At 38.3% G+C, this 22,563-nt stretch overlaps 1 protein-coding gene across 1 annotated transcript; it reads right to left on the bottom strand.

Moving 5' to 3' along the window:
* Window positions 1-3,920: 3,920 nt before the first annotated feature.
* Window positions 3,921-12,588, bottom strand: tnfsf10 (TNF superfamily member 10; the record flags this gene model as incomplete). Its single annotated transcript, XM_083901301.1, has 6 exons — window positions 3,921-4,130; window positions 4,865-5,124; window positions 5,720-5,836; window positions 5,939-5,984; window positions 10,672-10,797; window positions 12,481-12,588. The coding sequence occupies 6 exons, from the start codon at window positions 12,586-12,588 to the stop codon at window positions 3,921-3,923; spliced, it is 867 nt and encodes a 288-aa protein (XP_083757427.1).
* Window positions 12,589-22,563: the final 9,975 nt, after the last annotated feature.

Genomic DNA, 22,563 nt, shown 5'->3' on the forward strand with positions numbered 1-22,563 from the left:
TGTCCTCTCTTAAAGGAACAATTGCAGTATTTATTGGACGTTTTCCCGACACGTCGGGGCTTCAGTTGGTCCTCGCTCCGCCCGTTGATCCACTCTGGACTCTTTGTGTCTCGGTTCAGTTCCTCGTGTCTCCAGACGGTTTTTGTTCTCCCTCGGGGCATTTAAATACCTGTAATATAACTGTAACATATTTCCACAAAAAAGAAAGAAAAACAAAAACTTACTCAAAAGTCTTGTGTGATTATTTTGTTGTTGTTGTTGTTTTCCTTCTTCCTGTTTTCTGTTTTCTTCTCCTGCAGGTTTTTTGTCATGTAAGTGCTGAAGTTGGACACTAGAGGGCAGCAACAGCAGCAGCATGGAGCGACATGTTGCACGGTTTGATATTCACCAGCAGGGGGCAGAACATCCATGTAAATGTGAAACTGGAGTTTACTTCATCTGTGTTTTACTGTCTTTACACTCTCACCTGAGGATAGACTTTTATATTTTTAAAACTAAAAAGACAGAATTTAAAGATTAAAGTCAGAATTCTCACTTAATATGAGATTTCTGTTGTTTGCTGTTGTTTTTCCTCAAAGACAGAATTCTGTGATTTAGTCTTCAGGGGAAATTCTGCCTTTGGTCGTCAAAATTCTGACTTAAATTTAAGTCCCAGAATTCTGGCTTATTCTTTTTTTTTTTTTTCAGATTTTTGCCTTTTTTATTCTCTTAATTCTGAATCAAATCTCAGAATTTAGACTTTTTCCCTCTGAATTCCGACTTAAATCTCAGAATGATGACTTTTTTCTCTAAATGAAATTCCAACTTAAATTTCAGAATTTCTACTCCCCCAAATTTGGAGTTCAATCTCAGAATTCTGACTTTTGTTCTCCAAATTCCAACTTAAATTTCAGAATTTAGACTTTTTTCCTCTAAATTCCGACTTAAATTTCAGAATTTAGACTTTTTTAACCCAGAATTTAGACTTCAATCTCAGAATTCCGTCTTATTTTTATTTTGTTTCATTCACAGGTGGGTTTTCCGTACCATAAATTATGCACAAACTTAAATCTTAAATCTGTTTGTTCTATATTAATGATTTTTTTTTTTTTTTTTAAAGGTGAATGAAGTGAAGTGAAGAGAATCAGGAGGAACCAGCTGAGGACATTTAGTTGAACAGTGTCTTTATTTCACATATTTACACAAACTCATATTTACATTCACATTGTTGTTTTTTAAAAATCTACACAGTAAAAAAAATAAAGCTTTAGTTTGTTTTTGTTGATTTCGATTGAACTCGCGCAGATTCTTCTTCAGGTTGTGTTTCACACTCAGGATGACAAAGATGACTCCTCCGCAGATGGACGTCCCTGTTTTTCCACATGGACGCTGCTGAATTAACGGTACAGTCCGCTTATTTTTCTGTTTTTATGTGGATTTGATGCAGCGTTTTTGTTTGTTTGTGGATGCTACACTTTTTAAAAAGAGAAACATGAATTTAAACATACACAGACTTTCAAATGTACTTCAGACAAGGGCCGTGTTTCTACAGCATTGAACCAGTCAGTGTGAAGAACAGCGTCCTTTATGGTCTGTGAAGGCCACCGTAGTTCCCTGGTAGGCTTTGGGAAACTGAGTGTATTCGTTTTAATCTGCAGTCTCACCACCAGATGTCACTAATTCTTACACACTGGAACATTTTTTTTTTTTTTTTAGAAACATTCATAAATAAAAAGTTCATTCTCCAAATTCTGACTTAAGTTTCAGATTTCTGGATTTTTCCTCCAAATTCCGATTTGAAATCCCTGAATTCTACTTAAATCTCAGAATTCTGACTTTTTTCTCCAAAGTCCAACTTAAATCTCAGAATTCTGACTTTTTTTCCTCCAAATACTGACTTTAATTTCAACATTTTGACTTTTTTCTCCCAAATTCTGACTTAAATCTCAGAATTTTTACTTTTTTCTTCCAAATTTCAATGTAAATCTCCGAATTCTGACTTTTTCCTCTAAATTCCGATTTAAATCTCAGAATTCTGACTTTTTTTCCTCCAAATACTGACTTTAATTTCAACATTTTGACTTTTTTCTCCCAAATTCTGACTTAAATCTCAGAATTTTTACTTTTTTCTTCCAAATTTCAATGTAAATCTCCGAATTCTGACTTTTTCCTCTAAATTCCGATTTAAATCTCAGAATTCTGACTTTTTTTCCTCCAAATACTGACTTTAATTTCAACATTTTGACTTTTTTCTCCCAAATTCTGACTTTAATCTCAAAATGTTGACTTTTTTCTTCCAAATTCTGACTTAAATCCCCAAATTGTGATTTAAATTTCTTTTTCCTCCAAATTCCTACTTAGATCTCAGAATTCTGATTTTTTTTTCCCTAAGAATTCTGACTTAAATCTCAGAATTCACTTTTTCCCTCCAAATACTGACTTAAATCTCAGAATTCTGACTTCTTCCCCTCCAAATACTGACTTTAATCTCAACATTTAGAATTTTCTTCCAAATTCCGATTTAAATCTCAGAATTCAGACTTTTTTTTCTCCAAATACCAACTTTAATCTCAAAATTTTGACTCTTTTCTTCCAAATTCTGACTTAAATCTCAGAATTTAGACCTTTTTCCCACTAATTCTTACACACGGGAACATTTTTTATAAACAAACATCATTAAAAAGTCTGTTTAAATCTGTTGTAAAAAAAGTGAACGTTCAGGTGTTCAGGGTTAGGATTCTGCACACACACACACACACACACACACAGAGCTCCGTCATGATCGTGTGAATACGACCATATGTTGAGCTCACACATTGCTCACATGTGTACGTTTCAAATGTGAGAAATGAACGCGTTAAGTCGAATCTTGCCGGGAACAAAAAAGACGATCCATCTCTGACGCTTTAAAGAGCAGATCCTCGTGAGTGATGAGCACTCAGTGGAGTTTTAAAGCCTCAGGCTGCCAGAGACCAGAGAGGAGAACCGTCTTGTTTGAGTGCTCCATTTATATGATGTGCTCCACGTTTTAAAGGGGTAGTTGAGTTGAGGGTTTTTTTTAGTGTGGTTTTACGAGGCTTATACTCTCAGCGAGGACACAAGGAAGAAAAATAAAAAAACAGATTTTAGCCACTTTACAAAAGACTCACGCTCATAAAATCTACATCTGTTTAAGTCTGAAGTATCTTAATAACATGTTCACGTCTTTATTTCACTGTTGGACACACTTTTCTAACAGGAAACTCAAGTTTATGCACTGTTTACTCTCCCACACCAAACCCCATAGAGAAAACCAGTGATTTTAGCTCACGGGGAGATACAGGAGCTGCTGGTCTACTGCTGCCCCGTGTGGTCACTTTGTGTCACTGAGGTTAATCTGAACAAAGGATTTCAAAAGCCGAATTGACAAAATAAGACATTTGGACTTGGTGATGGAGGCAGAAGTGGATCAACAACTCCTGTGAACTCCTGTGTTGCTGTGATGTTAAAATCACTGATTTTCTCTATGAGGTTTGGTGTGAGGAGAGAAGCTGAACAGTGAGATAAAGACGTGGACAGTTTTTTTCCCCTTGTTTTCACAAAACCACACTTGAACACAAAAAAAACCTGATCCAAGACTTTAAAAACATAATTTAAGGACTTATTTGTCTAGTGCTTGTGCTGCAATATTTCATATTAATGTCAACAAAAGTGTTTCAGTTGAAGCCTCCACCGTGCGACAGTGTCAGAGGTTTGATAGTTACAGATAGTTTTTCACGTCCTCCTCCTCCTCCACAGACAAAAACCAGTGTTGTGATTCCAAAACCAACCTGACATTTTTTCTCTTTGTCACTTTACAAGTGCAGTCAGAGAAGAAGTCGGAGAAGAAGTCTGTGAAACGTCGCAAAAACGTCGCAGGATCGCGACTTTTACCCAGAGTCCGTCGCCGTCGTCCGACTCCCTCAACTGATGAGAAAAGCACCGAAGAAGCTGCTCTTCTCGTCCATGTCCACGGCTGAGGCGTTCGTCACGGTGACGAACAGGTGGTCGCCGGCGTTGAGCGGGAACAGCCCCCCCTGGTGGGCGGAGTGCAGAGAGAACTGGGAGCCGCGGGACCAGCAGGAGGTCCGGCTGGTCTTCATCAGCAGGAAGGGAACCGGGTACAAGCTCACCTGCAGAGATGAAGACGGGAGGTGAGCGAGATTAATCTGAATAATAATTTAATTATGCTTTTACAAAAAATACTTTATTCACACATATATATCACAGTGGTTATACAAAAAGCACTAAAATAGTAATTTAATAGTCATAATAGGCAATTTTGTTCTCAGAAACCCTGGGTAAGTCACTAAAACTTAATTAAGTGCAACTTAATTTGTCATAAAAACCAAAAGATGACAAATATATATAAAGTTTTGAGACTTTAAAACACACTTAACTTTTAATTCACTGCAAAAAAACTTCACTATCTTCACTTTTCTGTAAAATAACACATTTAAAACAAACCGTTTCATCTAATAAACGTCAGTGTGTCGCAGTTTTTAAAAATCCAAAATTGCACTATTTATATAAATAAAATTTAAAGACGTCGAAGTTATTATTTCAAAAAGCATTTAGGTCAATTTTAATTAAATTTAATACATTTTTCACTAGAAAAGAGTAAAATACAAATTTTGTCGTTAAACTTGGGCTCATAGGTGCGCTCTAGTGGACAACTTGTGTCATAACAACACTGGACAGTTGGACAGTGGATATTTGTACGTTTATAAAACGCTGTTTTCTTTGTACTATTTTACATATTTACTTATGTTAATCTCTTTTTAGGCATGATCTAAAAAAAGCAACAACCAGAAACCAGGTTTTTGTTTCCATCAAACCTTCTTTTATTCATTAAAAGAACTCCCACCTTCTTGTAGATGTACTGCAGCAGCAGCCTCCCTCTGTCCTCGCTGCCGTCATCCTCCTCCTCCTCTTCCTCCTCTTCCTCCTCCTCCAGAGCGTGCGTGTGTCTGAAATACGTCTGTGCGTAAACGTAGTAGAGTCCCGGCTGTGGGACGACCAGCTCGCCGTCCACCAGCTGCATGTCCTGCAGGAACGCCAGCCCCTTCTGCCCCTCCCACCACGAGATCTTCTGACCCTGGACGCGAAGCCCGGCCGACACTGAAACTGTGAGAGGGAAAAACAAACATCAACAAACACAGAAACTGAGGGGTCGTCATGGCAACGAGGCGACAGAGGAGAATTACTAAAGACACTAAATTCATCTGCAGCTTTGAGTTTTCACATGGTTCAGCTTCTTAAATTATCTGATTTCTTTGCTCCACAGAACAAAAGAAATCATTAAAACTGAACTATTTTTACAGGTTTCATTTAATTAAATAACATTTTTAATAACCAAACGACAGAGAAATAATCAGGAGTTGCAGTTCTAGTGAATTTAATCTAAAAGAACCTTTAATTTTAGTCAAAATCTTAATATTTAGGCTGCATTTTATAGTATTTGTGTCGAGGGAGCTGATGAACACACAAAAAAATATAAGTTTTCTTACTGTACGTGTGAAAATTCTATAAATTAACTTAAATTAAATAAAAAAGGTTTAAGTGCAAGTTTACACTGAAAAGTTTAACATTATGTCTTAATTATATTGTTATAAGTTCATTAATAAGAAAGGCTAACTAATATTTTATACAATTTTGTCAAAATTACTTTATATACATACTTTATAATTAGTTTTGTTTGTTTGTTTGTTTGTGAACTCACCTCCTCCCTCACGCGGCAGCTTGGGCAGGAAGCTGCCGGTGACGTGGGCGCCCACTTTGGGGCGAGGCGAAGCGCTGTCCTCCATCACAAGTGTGGGCAACACGCGAGACACTTCACCTGTGACGGACAAACAAACACACAAAAAAAACACACATGAACTAAGTCATGCAGGAGAAAAAAGTACAAAATATAAGATGATTGGTTTGTTTTTGTCCTCACCTTTCACCGCCGAGGAGATTTGCCGCTGGTAACTTTGAGACAGTGACTGAAGACAAAACAAAAGAGGACACTTTTAATTATTTGTTAATGTATCCTGTTATGTAATCATAACTTTAAACATGAATCTCACTGTTTTCCAAAAGGAAACTGACGTTTCTAAGCTACTCACTCTCCTACACCAAACCCCATAGAGAAAACCAGTGATTTTAGCTCACAGTGACACAGGAGCTGCTGGTCCACTGCTGCCTCGTGTGGTCACTTTGTGTCACTGAGGTTAATCTGAACAAAGGCTTTCAAAAGCCGAATTGACAAAATAAGACATTTGAACTAAGTGATGGAGGCAGCAGTGGATCAACAACTCCTGTGAACTCCTGTGTGCTGTGATGTTAAAATCACTGTTTTTCTCTATGGGGTTTGGTGTGGGAGAGTGAGCGGTTTATAAACTTCAGTTTCCTGATGTTTGGACACGTTCCTGAAGTCGTTTGCTGCGACTCTACGTGAGAAGTCGCTCTCCTGTGAGTCAACTCCAGTGTTTTGACGTGGACGTAGAATTTGTTTTCAAACTTTGTTGTGTTGAGTACGGCTCCAAGGAGACAAACCGTGTGTGTGTGTGTGTGTGTGTGTGTGTGTGTGTGTGTGTGTGTGTGTGTGTTGATTTAATCAATCTGCTGAGTCACACGACAAAACAACCGCTGTTGTTACAGAAAACAGCAAAGTCAGCGGAGGAGGAAGACGACCAGGAGACGGGAACGAAAACAGAGCAGTGAGTACTCTGTGTGTGTGTGTGTGTGTGTGTGTGTGTGTGTGTGTGTGTGTGTGTGTGTGTGTGTGTGTGTGTGTGTGTGTGTGTGTGTGTGTGTGTGTGTGTGTGTGTGTGTGTGTGTGTGTGTGTGTGTGTGTGTGTGTGTGTGTGTGTGTGTGTGTGAGAGAGCAGGTGAATGCATTCCTGCGCTGATTAAACTCCTCAGAATCACATCGGACCATGAAGGAGCTCATTGTGCGTCCGCTGACACTGATGTGGATCATTTCATTTCACTCTTCTCCTGAGACTCCCAGGAACAGGAAGTGCCTCATAACCATAACAGTTAGAATAATAATACTAGTAATAATAATGACAACTTTATTATTATTAATTTACCCATGAGTCTGACCACTAATGTGGACCCAGTGCGTCCTCAGACGTCCTCGCTGTCATCACTTCCTCGCGCTGGTGTTTAATTTAAAGTCCACAAACTCGTGTTTGACATTAAATGATAAAGTCTGGCTTTTATTTTACTCCAGAAATTAGTTAAGATTCATATGAAAACAAAGTGATGTGATCGTTTCTCACCAACTGTAGTCCTTAAAACGAATGATTTGAACTTTAAATAAGTCAATGAATAAATAATAACTATTTCAGATTTGCAATTCAAAGTGGATTTGTTGAAATAGTTTGTTAAGTTATTCCAAGATTAAGTTAAAAACAGAAGGAATAGGTTTGGACAGACTAATAAAGTGACTGCAAAGAATTAGCATTAGCATCAAACAAAGTTCATTAAAACTAAAAGAAAATGTGTTTGAATTTAGTTTTACTGAAAAAAGCCAACATATTTGACCAAATAAAAAAATCTAAAACTATTTTTTTTAGTTAATCTTATACTCACATTAACTTAAGAGGAAAACAGGAAGTTGTTAACTCAGAAAATACCAAATTTGGTGACACAAATGTTACTTAAGTTAAATCAAAGTGAAAGTTACACTTAAATGTTCTCAGTTAGTTACGTTAAAATCAATTTAAATACTGCAGCAGACTTGATAATAGACTTAATTCAGAGTTAATTTACACTGAAAAAAATAAAATGCTTAGTTCATAACATAGTTGGTAAATACAAATATTAGAGGAAAAATATTTGTAAATTAAAAAAAAAAAAGAACAGAATTTGGCTGTTGAAACATGTTTAAATATTTAAAATAGTCCCACCTGTCGCATGACACAGCGTAATCGCTGGAGTACGTTTATAAACTGAGATCATAATTAAGTTTTTTAAAAAAAACAACAGATGTGAGAAAACAGTGTGATTATGTCACTGCAAAAATGTATAATATCAATAAAAACGGCTTTGTAGTTGAGTTTGTTGGCTGCTTCGTGTGTGTGTGTGTGCGTGTGTGTGTGTGTGTGTGTGGGTGTGGGTCACGTCTGCAGTGGGTGGGGGATTTTAGTTTTTGATGAAGCACAGACTCCGAGAGAAAACTCAGCCAAATAATCACTGAGTCATTAAATCCCATCAAAAAAAAAAACACTGATTTAATCCGTGAAGCACGTCGTTATCTTCAGCTACAAAAAAAATGAAAAAAGAAATCTCATAACTATTAAAAAAAAAAAAAAACCTCAGACAACTGCTTCTGGTCCCGAAGGAGAAACCATTAAGCGTCAATAAAGTCAGGAATCAACGTTTACGCCAACAACACGTCGTTAGAAGTCGAGAAAAGTTCAACTTTCCCAGATAGAGTTAGCGACGGAGCCAAACAAAACATGTTTACGCAAATGTTACGTGAAATAAATCATGTTTTTATGAATTTAACTCAATCTGAGCTCCAAGGAAAGGTTGTTCTCGTTAACAATTCTTACTAAGTTGTTAGCCAGGGAAGCTAACCACTGATAGCTACATCCAACACCAAGATTCTGACCACCAGGGGTCAGAACATCATCACTTTAGCAAGATTAGCAACTCTTGCTACATGCTTAGCAATGAAAGCTAACCACTGATAGCTACCTCCAGCACCACGCATCGGACCCGCCCACTGTCATTCACGAGACATGTGTGAGTCCGACCAAGGGGGGCAGAACATCATCACTTTAGCAACATTAGCTACTCTTGCTACATGCTTAGACACTACAAACACGGCTCTTGTAACCTCCGATAACCACAACTATCACCAATCATCGGACCCGCCCACTGTCATTCATGTGATATGTGTGATTCTGACCACCAGGGGGCAGAACGTCATCACTTTAGCAACATTAGCTACTCTTGCTACATGCTTAGACACTACAAACACGGCTCTGCTAACCTCCTATAGCCACCACTATCACCGATCATCACACCGCGACATATTATGTGTGAGTCGAGGACGACCTAGCAGACCACCAGGGGGCAGAACATCATCACTTTAGCAACATTAGCATTTTACAATGTACAAAATTAAATTTGTATCTGTCGCTACTTTGTTGTTTGTGTGTGAGAAATATTGTGTAAGGCTTTGCTAACAATGGTTAGCCCAAGATATGTTTGCGATGTTTTTTCCCCCCCCTCTTCCCAATTGGAACATTTCTTTATTTAAACATTAATTGTGTTTCGTATTTGTTTATCTTGCTGTTTTCAGTAAGGAGACTGTTGTGTTTTTAAACGTGTTTTATGTGCGAGGCTCTAAAATGTCAGGGTACAGTGAGCGACAGGCGAATCTAAAGCAGAATAACCCAAAACATCCTCTCTTTCATTTCCGTGAGATGACATTCATTTCACAGTTTTCATGTTTTGTTCCACGCAGACTCGTCCTCACTGACAGCAGCAGCTTCCTGTGTGTGAGACCAGTCCACTTCTGTGAAGCGCTTCATGGTTTCATCTGTTTCGCCGAGTGTGTTTGTTTTTCCTCCGCATCAAAAACCCAGCAAAGAGAAGCTTTCAGTTTCACTGCTCTTCACCTGTGGAACGGGTTTTCTGAATACCTGACGTCTGCCAACGTTTTCAACTCTGATTGTTTGATGATAGATGACTGTACAAACCCAACCTCTGCTCCTTTTGTTTGTTTTTGTATGAGGTACTGACGCACTTAAAAACAGATTCACCTCATAAAATTTACGTCAGATTAAATCTATGATACCTTAAGAACATGTTCACGTGTTTGGAAACTGACCTTTGTAAACCGCTCACTCTCCCACACCAAACCCCATAGAGAAAATCACTGATTTTAGCTCACGGGGACACAGGAGCTGCTGGTCTACTGCTGCCTCGTGTGGTCACTTTGTGTCACTGAGGTTAATCTAAAGGATTTCAAAAGCCGAATTGACAAAATAACACATTTGAACTTAGTGATGGAGGCAGCAGTGGATCAACAACTCCTGTGAACTCCTGTGTGCTGTGATGTTAAAATCACTGTTTTTCTCTATGGGGTTTGGTGTGGGAGAGTGAGCGGTTTATAAACTTCAGTTTCCTGATGTTTGGACACGTTCCTGAAGTTGTTTGTCGCGACTCTACGTGAGAAATTATGTTTTTGAAGTCATGGATCAGGTTTTTTTAAGTGTGTTTTTGTTAAAAACAAGGAAAATAACTGTCCACGTCTTTATCTCACTGTTCAAATTCTCTCCCACACTAAACCTCATAGAGAAAACCAGTGATTTTAACATCACAGCACACAGGAGTTCACAGGAGTTGTTGATCCACTGCTGCCTCCATCACTAACTTCAAATGTGTTATTTTGTCAATTCGGCTTTTGAAATCCTCTGTTCAGATTAACCTCAGTGACACAAAGTGACCACACGAGGCAGCAGTAGACCAGCACCTCCTGTGTCCCTGTGAGCTAAAATCACTGATTTTCTCTATGGGGTTTGGTGTGGCGGCGTGAGTGCTTTACGAGCTTCAGTTTCCTGTTGGAAAAGTCGGCCTAACAGTGAGCGAAAGAGGTCGTGACATATTGCAGTTTGTTTTAAAGGTCAAAAGGTCACGTCGGGGTGCTTAACTGTTGCTTGTCGTTACCTTCTCGATGAGCAGGTGTAGCTGCTGTGTGACCTGCCAGCACGGATCTCCTCGCACGACGGTGATGCTCTGCAGGTCGACGCCCGTCAGACAGGAAACGCTGCTCCTGGCAAACGTCTCCTTCATCTGCGCGGAGACAAAAGGTCAAAGAGACGTCATCCGACGGTGACATCACTGATTTAACGTCCTCTCAAAAGACTCCTGCGGCCTCGTGGAGGTAATTTTTACAGTCCCCCCCCCTTTTTTTTTCTTCCTTGAAAGTAAATCCCGTTTTCATTTAAGTAGAAGGCAAGAAATGCCTGTAAATGACCTTTTATCACATCAACATGGTTTTAAAGCTGTAGTACGTAACTTACACATCAATAAAACATGCAGAAAATCCAAGTGAAAAGTCGTAAAATACAAAGAAAAGACCAAACAAAACGCGCCATGCGGGCATTTTTTGAGCATTTGGAAGTTTTATCGTTTATAAAGACGTTGACGTCATTAACAGGCGGCTTGCGTTAAAACAGTCCACTAACTTTAATAGAAATACACATTTCTCTTGGGTTTTTAAAGATAAATAATGATAAAAACACTCAAAGCTGCGCTACACTGCAGTGTTGCTATTCACCCATTCACTCATTCACACTATCAAGAGCAACGTAGCAGAGCGTGAATCTTCGGGATGAGCTGATACCATGCGCGGTATTGGTCAAAAATGTATATAAACGTAATATCCGTAAAACAATAATTGTTACATAGCTTGAGCTAACCTCCTAGCCGTAACAGCTAAGTTATTTCGAATATTTAAAGATTGCAATATCGGTATTGGATACGAGAAAAAAAAAGTGGGATTTTAAAGCAGAAATGTTGCATATTGTATCTTTAAACGTAAATTCCCAGTTTTTTCCACTTCATGACGAAGCGAGCGTCTCTAAAATCGACTTTTATCGCGTCGTAAAGCGCTGTGTTACACTTTAACGAATTGCCGCTGAGTCGATACAAATTCCCACCGCCGTGACTGTGTTTGTGTTTCACTTCTGTGAAAATCACCACTCGTGTGGATTAATGACTGATTCCTGTAAACACACACACACACACACACACACACACACACACTTCCTGATAAACACACACAATAACAGCTGCTTTTCACTTCCTTGTCTCATTTCAGAGGAGATAAAAAAAAAATCTTCATTGCATTTAATGTTTTTATAAATTTGAAATGTAACTGGGATTATTTCAAGTCAAATTTAGTAGATTTTAATCGTGTTTTTAGTTGTTTTTGCACTGACAAAGCAACAATTTCCCCATTTTTAAGGTGTGCTACTGCAATATCACTTTATTCACTGCTAGTGTAACAGAGGTTAACTTTATGTTGACATAATGTTAAAATATTGCACAAACACAACATATAATGCAACGACTTTTAATATTTTACCTGCTATTTCTGTTTATAGAAGTTAATTTCAACATAAAAAGTATACAACTACAATTTTAAGGGTTAAAACGAAAGTTTATTATCGATAAAGATTCGTATCGTGCAGGCGCGGTGAGAATATGAAACTAAATCTGGATTTGTTTGTGTGTTTTGGCGCTGACCACTGCGCCAAATCAACGGGGGAACCACTTTTCCTCCAAATCTGTCAACAATCACTTTTCTGACACCAAGAGTCCGTGTTCATGACAGTGATGCGTTCAAGGTCCGTTCACGCTGCATTTCATGTGCGTGCGGCTGAAAACCAGCGCCGCAACCGCGCGCTGCGCCATGCGTAAAAGCCTTTCGCCGCGCGTCACCGCCGCCGAACTTGTGTGCGTTTTTCTTACCGATTTGAGAGCCGTGGTGAAGTGCAGCACGGTGATGGTGACGACCACGGTCTGCAGCAGAACCGCCAGCAGCAGCAGGAGCCCGAGCTTCGGACCGGAGCCCGTCATAACGACAGAGCGCCGTCCGGTTCCCCGAGCAGCGCCGTCCCGTCTCCAGCCTCCAGCCCCGAACCCGAACCCGGACTTCCAGACCGAGAACAATGGCAGGAGCTGCTCCTTCACTTCTTACCCTCCCAGTCCCTGTTCACAGGAGGAGGAGGAGGAGGGGGCGGGGCCGACCTGAAGAACAAGCGCCTTTTTTTTTTCTTTCTTGAATTTCTCCTGCTGAGATGATTGTTTCATATTCACGCTGCAAAAACACAGATTAGCTTCCATAGTTTATTGTGAAGGTTCATATCACAGCTGTGGATCTGAGAGACCACGAACAACACCTTTCACACCAGCAGCAACATCAGCTGCTCCAGTAAAGTTTCAAAATTAAAGTAAAAGATGAAAAAAATCCACATAAAACCCGCTTTTAAAGGTACATTATGTAATAAATCTAAAGCAACTGGCCATAAAACCCTCCTAATATGTCACAGAGACTCAGGAATAATGTTCATATAACAAACTGAACTCACCAACAACAACAGTACAGACAAAATATTTGCATTAAAAAAATTATTTTGCAGACTGAAAATGATGCTTATGTTTTGAAATCATGTTTTGGCATGTGGCGCCACCTACCGCCGTCTACCAATCATTGCAGTCAGTAGAGTCTCAGCTGCCGAGCGAAACACGTGGTTGCCAGTTACATCAGAAAACGAAACCTAAAAGACCTCTGTATTTTGAATTTGAATGTAGTAACCATTTTTGGCCACATTCTTACATATGGCGCCTTTAATCATTAATGTAATAGAGAAACACTATAATAGCAGTGTGATATCGGAATAGGACAATATTGGCTTTAAAGTAATATTATCGGATATCGGCAAAATACGGACTAAAACTAGCTAAATAAGCTGCTATCTCATTCACTTGTATGATAGCGCCCTCTACAGCTATGTTTAGTATGAAAAATATTACGTTCATTTCACGACAGAAATGACCTCTGCAGTTAAAAAAAAACGTACATAAATATATATCGGAATCTGCAAAAATAATATTGTTACACTCCTTTAGATATATGAGTTATATACAATACAATAAAAAAATCAAATATTGTAAAAGAAAATACAAAAATAGACGTGATGTGAAGGTTAAGAAAAGTGTGCACAAAAATGTCCCAAAGGTGCTGAGTGTAACATTTACACAAAAGGGATTTGCAGAAATGAAATCTTTTATAATAAAAGTATGTTTGTATGAGTTAATGTTAATGTTTAAGATTAAAGCTTATATTTGTACTTTAGATTAGCCTTCTTGTGACGCCATGTTTCTCACACACCAAACCCCATAGAGAAAATCAGTGATTTTACATCACAGCACACATGAGTTATTGATCCACTGTTGCTGCCGTCACTAAGTTCAAATGTGTTGTTTTATCAATTCCGCATCTAAAATCCTTAGTTCAGATTAACCACAGTGACACAAAGTGACCACACGAGGCAGCAGTGGACCAGCAGTTTTTGTTTCCAGGCTGGTTAGTTGTGTTGATAATGTGTTAATTCCTTGTGTGTAAGCACATTTTAAATCATCCTCTCTGTTATTTTTTAACCTCATCTCCACCTCCGTGACATGAAGTTATCCATGTTCTCTCACCGAGCGGCAGCTCCCTGATTTAGGTTATTATGTCCAAAGGTTTTTCTTTAAGGGGAGAAACATAAATTCAGCTCCTTCAAAGGCCTTGTTTTGCCACCGCCACATGTACTCAAGATGTCAGGATGTTTAAATGAAAGAGGAAAAAAAAAACATTCACCGATGTTCCAGACATTTATTTCCACAGTTTTATCTGTTTTGGCTCCAGGTCTCATCATCATCATCATCATCATCATCATCATCATCATCATCGTCATCGTCGTTGTACTGCGTGCGTCCATCAGCTGCCTGAGCTGAGGTGAGTAAGAAAATACACTTTCATGGACACGAGCGGCTTTTTAGAAAATCATTTGTCTGAAAACTAACAGCAGTGATTGAAGATGTCAGGAAAAACATCTGTGAGGAGAAAAAGAGAGCGTTTGAGAGAAAGTTTTTGTACTCGTTATCAAGTGTCCTTACGAGGACTTTTGTCCTCACGCTCTGTTGGAAAATAAACGTCCACATTGTTTCATAGAGTTGATCTTTAACTGTGAAAAAGAAAAGAAAAGAAAAGAAAAGGGCGTGAAGCTGCAGTTTACGTCACTGATAAGGAAGAAAAAGGAATTTGATGACGTGGAGGCAAGTAACAAAAGGTTGTCATGACGACCATGCGCTTTCAACCAGATGTGCGAACTACGGCTACTTCCTGTCAAAACTGGTCACTTCCTGTTGAAAAAAAATGACGGCATTCATGTTAATAATGTTACATTTAATTCACAATATTATTCTGATATTTAAGTCATGATGCGATATTATCACAATATTATCACGATTTTTAATTCACAATATTATCACAATATTTAATTCACAGTATTATCACGATATTTAAGTCATGATGCGATATTATCACAATATTATCACGATTTTTAATTCACAATATTATCAATATATTTAATTCACAATATTATCACGATATTTAATTCACAATATTATCATGATATTTAAGTCACATTATTATCACGATATGTCACGGTACGATATTATCATGATATTTATTTCCCAACATTATCATGAAATTTAATTCGCAATATTATCCTGATATTTTAGTCATGATTTAAGTCATGATACGAAATTATCACGATATTTAATTTACAATATTTTCCTGATATTTAACTCACAATATTATCCTGATAATTAAGTCATGCTATGATATTATGAGAATATTTAATTCACAATATTATCACAATATTTAATCCACATTATTATCACAACATTTATTTCACAATATTATCACAATATTTAAGTAATTATACCATATTATCATGATATTTAATGTACAATATTATCCTGATATTTAAGTCATGATAAGATATTATCACAATATTCAAATCACAATATTATCACGATATTTAAGTCATGATATGATATTATCACGATATTTCATTCACAATATTATCACAATATTTAATTCACGATATTTAATTCACAATATTATCAGAATACTTAATTCACAATATTATCACGATATTTAATTCACAATATTATCACGATACTTAATTCACAATATTATCACGATATTTAATTCACAATATTATCACGATATTTAATTCACAATATTATCACGATATTTAATTCACAATATTATCACGATATTTAATTCACAATATTATCACGATACTTAATTCACAATATTATCACGATATTTCATTCACAATATTATCACGATACTTAATTCACAATATTATCACGATATTTAATTCACAATATTATCACGATATTTAATTCACAATATTGTCACGATATTTAATCAACAATATTATGACGATATTTAATTCACAATATTATCACGATACTTAATTCACAATATTATCAGAATACTTAATTCACAATATTATCACGATATTTCATTCACAATATTATCACGATACTTAATTCACAATATTATCACGATATTTAATTCACAATATTATCACGATATTTAATTCACAATATTATCACGATATTTAATTCACAATATTATCACGAAATTTAATTCACAATATTATCACGATACTTAATTCACAATATTATGACAATATTTAATTCACAATATTATCACAATATTTAATCAACAATATTATCACAATATTTAATTCACGATATTATCACAATATTTAAATCAGCTTAGGGCCCCTGCTTATCCTCATAGATCCGTTATATTGATATTATTGGATGTCAGCACTGGGCGCGCAGTCGTTCTCAGAAAGTGTCAAACGTACCTCTGAGATGTTCCTGCCTCTGCTTGATAGATTGTTGCCAGTGTGGACATGAAAGACGTCTAAAATGACGTCTGAAGAAGTCTTCTCGTCCTGAACTTGTTCAAACCTGTTCAAACCGGGAACTTTAGAAGCCGAGAAGGGAGGATTTTCTTTCTTTCTTTTTTGACATTTTGAGGTTTTGCACAACGTTTTTTCCCCCTGTGGTGTGAAGCTCAGTGTCGTAATAACCCGTCTTTTTTTGTTATTATCCGTGTATTGTTGTGCACTTTTAGTCTGAGCCTATAAATGGATCCTGGGCCTGTTTGGCTCGTTCCTGCATCTGCAACATCTGGCCTCAATCTGGCTCCTACGCCCCAGAAAACCCCCCGGGACACACACACACACACACACACACACACACACACACACACACACACACACACACACACACACACACACACACACACACACACACACACACACACACACACACACACACACACACACACTCTGCTTAGGTTTCACTGGGCTGCAGTGGCGGTGTGTCTTCAGGGGCTGCGGGGGGTAAACGCCTCGGTGAGCGTCCGCGCGGTGGACCTGAGGATACGTGAGACGTCCTCACGTTTCACCAATTAAACCTGATTTTTCTTCTTTTTCTTGACCTCCACTGACTTCACATGAACTCCCTGAAGATCTCAACCACAACTGTTACATGTTTCACCTCAACCTTGAACCAGAACCTGATTTTAATCTGTCCACCTCCCCCCTCCCCCCGAGGACCAGTCGTTTGTCCAGGGATCAGATTTTAATCCCATGTAGAAAGGATTTCAGGCCCCACAGTGCGTTCTCCACAGGCTCAAACACACTAACACACTCCCCGTGAGTGTGTGTTCCTGAACGTCGGCCAACTTTTGACAGCGTTACAAGGACGAGGAGAGCTTGACCGACTCCCCCGCAGAGTCCACTCCCTCCTCTCTCTGTCTCACTCTGTTTGTCTCTCAGCTTCTTTGTCCTTCTTCTAAATCTCTTAATCTCAGGCCTTTGGCACCGATAATTCCGCTCAGTTTCCTTCGCAAAACTTTACGTTTTAATTCGCCGCATTATTAACGTCTGCTGTTTTGTCAGCAGACTAAGTCAGGACGCGTCACAAAAAAGGAAAATCAACACGTCTAAATCACAAGATTAATCACAGAGACTCTGGAATAACAACGTTATCAGGAACATCTGGACCCAGAGCCAAAATGTCCGCCGTGAAATATGACGAGTCTTTGTCCCTCATTCTAAACTTTTCACTTTGCTCAGCCACTGAGGGACTTTATTAAAAAAAAAAAAAACTATTGCGTCACTGAGGGTCAGTTTTCCACAAAAATAAGAAAAGAAAAACCTCAATTGCATCAGAATAAAGTGGTTGAAAGACAATAGTTTTTATGATTTAGCCTCATTTATTAGATTTCTGAGAAAAAAACCTTACATAAGTAAGAAATAAGCCGTAATTATTTAAGGATTGGCCAAGACTGATTGTTGAAAAATATTCCCTGGAACTGATATTGACCACAATTTGATTGTGACTTATATTGTTACTGATTTATAGCTTGTTCTTGTTTTCATGGAGCCAAAATGTCCACTGTGAGGAAAATGTCCACAAAATATTATATTATTATTATTATTATTATTATATATAATTATATATATTATCAGAATATTTAAGTCACAATATTATACCGATATTTAAGTCATGATACGATATTATCACGATATTTAATTCACAATACGATATTATGACGATATTTAAGTCAAGGTACTATATTATCACGATATTTAACTCACAATATTTAAGTAACGATACGATATAATCATGATATTTACGTCAAAATACGATATTATCACAATATTTAAGTCATGATATTATACTGACAATTAAGTCATGATACGATATTGTCACGATATTTAAGTCACAATACGATATTATTACGATATTTAAGTCAAGGTGCTATATTATCACAATATTCAAGTCACGTTACGATATTATCAGGATATTTAAGTCACAATACGATATCACAATATTTGAGTCACGATATTATACTGATATTTAAGTCATGACATAATATTCTCACGATATTTAATTCACAGTATGATAGGATCACAATATTTAAGTTACAGTATGATATTATCACGATATTTAAGTCATGATACGATATTATCACAGAGTTTAATTCACAATATTTACACAATAATTAAGTCACGATACGATATAATCATGATATTAACGTCAACATATGTTATCACAATATTTAAGTCACGGTATTATCCCGATAATTAAGTCATGATACGATATTATCACAATATTTATCAGGAACATCTGGACCTGGAGCCGAAATGATTCTTCACAAAATTACTAAAAAGTAAAGACTTATTCTTCGTTTTACCCAAAAATAGCATATAATCTAAACATTGACGACAAAAACTCAGAACAAAACTAAATCGTATGAAATAAACTGGATGAAAAAGAAAAGTTTGAGTTATTTCGCAACATTTATCACATTTCTGAGAAACAGCTTGTTTACCTCAGCCTGATGTTGAAGAATGTGATTGCGACATATATTGTTATTGAGTTATAACTTGTTTTCATGTCACGGAAGGTAGAATTACACGTGTAAATCATGAGATTAATCACAGAAAGTGGATTAACAACGTTATCAGGAAAATCTGGACCCGCAGACAAAATGTTCTGGGTTTTTTTTCCCACATATTATTTTTGAATAAATAATGAAGTATTAACTTAACATAAAGCTCAAAATTACATAAAATGATATCGCATATATATTCTTTTTATTATTGTTACCCGTGTAAAATATTGAAATCAATCATCAAGATTCTGGAAAAACAATATTATCAGGAAATCAGGAATCTGGTCCAGGACCCAGAGCCAAAATGGCCGCTGTGACAAATGGATATTGTCATAATTGACGCCAGCCTCGGTCCCAGAATAATCAATGCTCATAAAAGATAAAGTCAGTCCAGTTTTACTGTCAATACAACTGTGATTATGTGAAAGAACTAAAAGGAACCAGATATTATCAAATCTGAACGTGACCCTGAGCTGCTCTGTTTGCTATAAAAACACAGTTTGACTGTCGTGGTCTAATTATTCCAAATGTTCCCATTACAGCTTTGGCCCAGGAACCAGAACCTCAGCACAACAGGAGGCCAGGAATAGAAACTTTATTTCAATCTAAGTATTTGAAAACCAGGCCAGAATTTTCTTTTCCGGTGCCAGGGGTTTGTGCTGTGAGCCAAAAAAATTAAATGAAAAAAAAAAAAAAAAAAACGCAGCAGAAAGAAAGAAGCTCTGGAGTTTTTCTATAAATCACAGTCAGTCGTCAGTGGTTATTGTTTACAGTTTCACTGTAAATGAAAAAATCTCTCTTCAATATATAGTTGACGATTATGTGCTTCTTCTTTTTTAAAGTGTTAATAATTCTTAGAAGTTTTGAGTTATTTAAAACTAAACCACTCACTCTCCCACACCAAACCCCATAGAGAAAACCAGTGATTTTAACATCACAGAGACACAGGAGTTCACAGGAGTTGTTGATCCACTGCTGCCTCCATCACTAAGTTCAAATGTCTTATTTTGTCAATTCGGCATTTGAAATTATTTGCTCAGATTTACCTCAGTGACACAAAGTGACCACACGAGGCAGCAGTAGACCAGCAGCTCCTGTGTCCCCGTGAGCTAAAATCACTGATTTTCTCAATGGGGTTTGGTGTGGGAGAGTGAGTGGTTTACAAACTTCAGTTTCCTGTTGAAAAAGTCTGTCAAACAGTGAGATAAAGACATAAACATGTTCTTAAGACATCATAGACTTAAGATGATGTAGATTTTATGAGGTGAGTCTTTTCTTAAGTTGCCAAAAAAAAATTCCCCTCCCACACCAAAGTCCATAGAGAAAATCAGTGATTTTAGCGCACAGCGACACAGGAGCTGCTGGTCTACTGCTGCCTCGTGTGGTCACTTTGTGTCACTGAGGTAAATATGAACGAAGATATTCAAATGCCGAATTAAAAAAAATAAGACATTTGAACTCACTGACGGAGGCAGCAGTGGATCAACAATTCCTGTGTGCTGTGATGTTTAAATCACTGATTTTCTCCATGGGGTTTGGTGTGGGAGAGTGAGTGGTTCACAAAGTCTGTCTAACATTGAGATAAAGACGTGTTCTTAAAATATCATATCTTGTGAAGTGGCTTAAATCTCCGTGAATGAGCCTCATTGTCTGAAGCTGAAGGTGTCAAAGCCTCATACAAATACCGGAAATGTCCCTTTAATAAATCCAAAAGTAAACCCAAAGATAAGGACTGAACCGTACGTCTCTATATGTGTTTGCTTCATTTAGATTAGATTAACTGTGTAAACACTAACTATTTCTGATGTTTGTAGAACAATATTAACTCTGAATTATCAAAACTGTTAAACTAATATGTTCAAAGTCTAAGTTTACCCACGTCACACGCACGCACGCACGCACACACGCACACACACACGCACGCGCGCGCACACACACCTCGAGAACAGAGAGGAGGGTGAAGTCGACCAATGGACACGCCAGAAACCTGAGAACTGACCAATGAGCTGAAGGGAAACTTTTGGGGACTTTCCAACGTTTCCTAACTTTTTTTTGGCTCCTCTCACTCTGTGTGTGTGTGTGTGTGTGTGTGTGTGTGTGTGTGTGTGTGTGTGTGTGTGTGTGTGTGTGTGTGTGTGTGTGTGTGTGTGTGTGTGTGTGTGTGTGTGTGTGTGTGTGTGTGTGTGTGTGTGTGTGTGTGTGTGTGTGTGTGTGTGTGTGTGTGTGTGTGTGTGTGTGACACAGTGCTGAGGTCTGAGGCTTCTCTCTCTCTCTCTCACTGCTTCATTTCATTTCAGGAATCATGAGGTCAGAGTGAAGTGGGCGATCGAGAAGAGAGAGAGGGAGGACGAGAGCGAGTGAGAGAGAGAGGGCGACTCCCACCACACCAGATACAATTACATATGTGTGTGTGTTATTTCTAAAGTATGACCAGGTGTGTGTGTGTGTGTGTGTGTGTGAGAGAGAGAGAGAGAGAGAGAGCGAGAGAGAGAGAGAGAGAGAGAGCGGGAGAGAGTGTGCATGTGACAGAGAGTGCACATGCATGTGAGTGAGAGTGTGTGCGTGTGAGAGAGAGTGCGTGTGCATGTGAGTGTGTGTGTGGGAGAGAGAGTGCACGTGTGAGAGAGTGCATGTGCATGGGTGTGTGTGAGAGAGAGTGCATGTGTGAGAGACGGAGAGAGTGCACGTGCATGTGAGTTTGTGTGTGAGAGAGAGTGCACGTGCATGTGAGTGTGTGTGAGAGAGAGTGCGCGTGTGAGAGAGGGAGAGAGTGCATGTGCATGTGTGTGTGTATGAGAGAGAGTGCACGTGTGAGTGATGGAGAGAGTGCATGTGAGTGAGTGTGTGTGTGAGAGAGAGAGTGCAGGTGTGTGAGAGAGTGCATGTGCATGGGTGTGTCTATGTGTGTATGAGAGAGGGAGAGAGTGCATGTGCATGTGAGTGTGTGAGAGAGAGTGCACAAGTGAGAGAGAGAGTGCACGTGTGAGACAAGGAGAGAGTGCATGTGAGTGAGTGTGTGTGTGAGAGAGAGTGCACGTGTGAGAGGGAGAGAGTGTGCATGTGAGTGAGTGTGTGTGTGTGTGTGTGTGTGAGAGAGAGAGTGCACGTGTGAGAGGGAGAGAGTGTGCATGTGAGTGAGTGTGTGTGTGTGTGTGTGTGTGAGAGAGAGTGTGCACGTGCATGTGAGTGTGTGAAAGAGAGAGTGCATGTGTGTGTGAGTGTGTGTCTTCTGTCTGGTCATAAGTGAACATCACTCTCCACATACTTCACAAACCTTTGATCTGTTGCTGTACACAGTCACATGATGATGATGATGATGATGATGATGAACATAATGAAGATGATGATGATGAACATGATGATGATGAAGATGAAAATGATGAAGGTGAAGATGGACTCCCCAGTCTTCACGTTCTCGTCTTCTGTCACAAACCCAGCATCAGTCACAGAAACAGTTGAACGTACTGCGGCTTTAAACGTAAACATGTACGTACGTGAAGGCGCTG

The sequence above is a fragment of the Microchirus variegatus genome, assembly GCF_963457635.1.
Source record: "Microchirus variegatus genome assembly, chromosome: 15".
In the NCBI taxonomy this organism is placed as follows: domain Eukaryota; kingdom Metazoa; phylum Chordata; class Actinopteri; order Pleuronectiformes; family Soleidae; genus Microchirus; species Microchirus variegatus.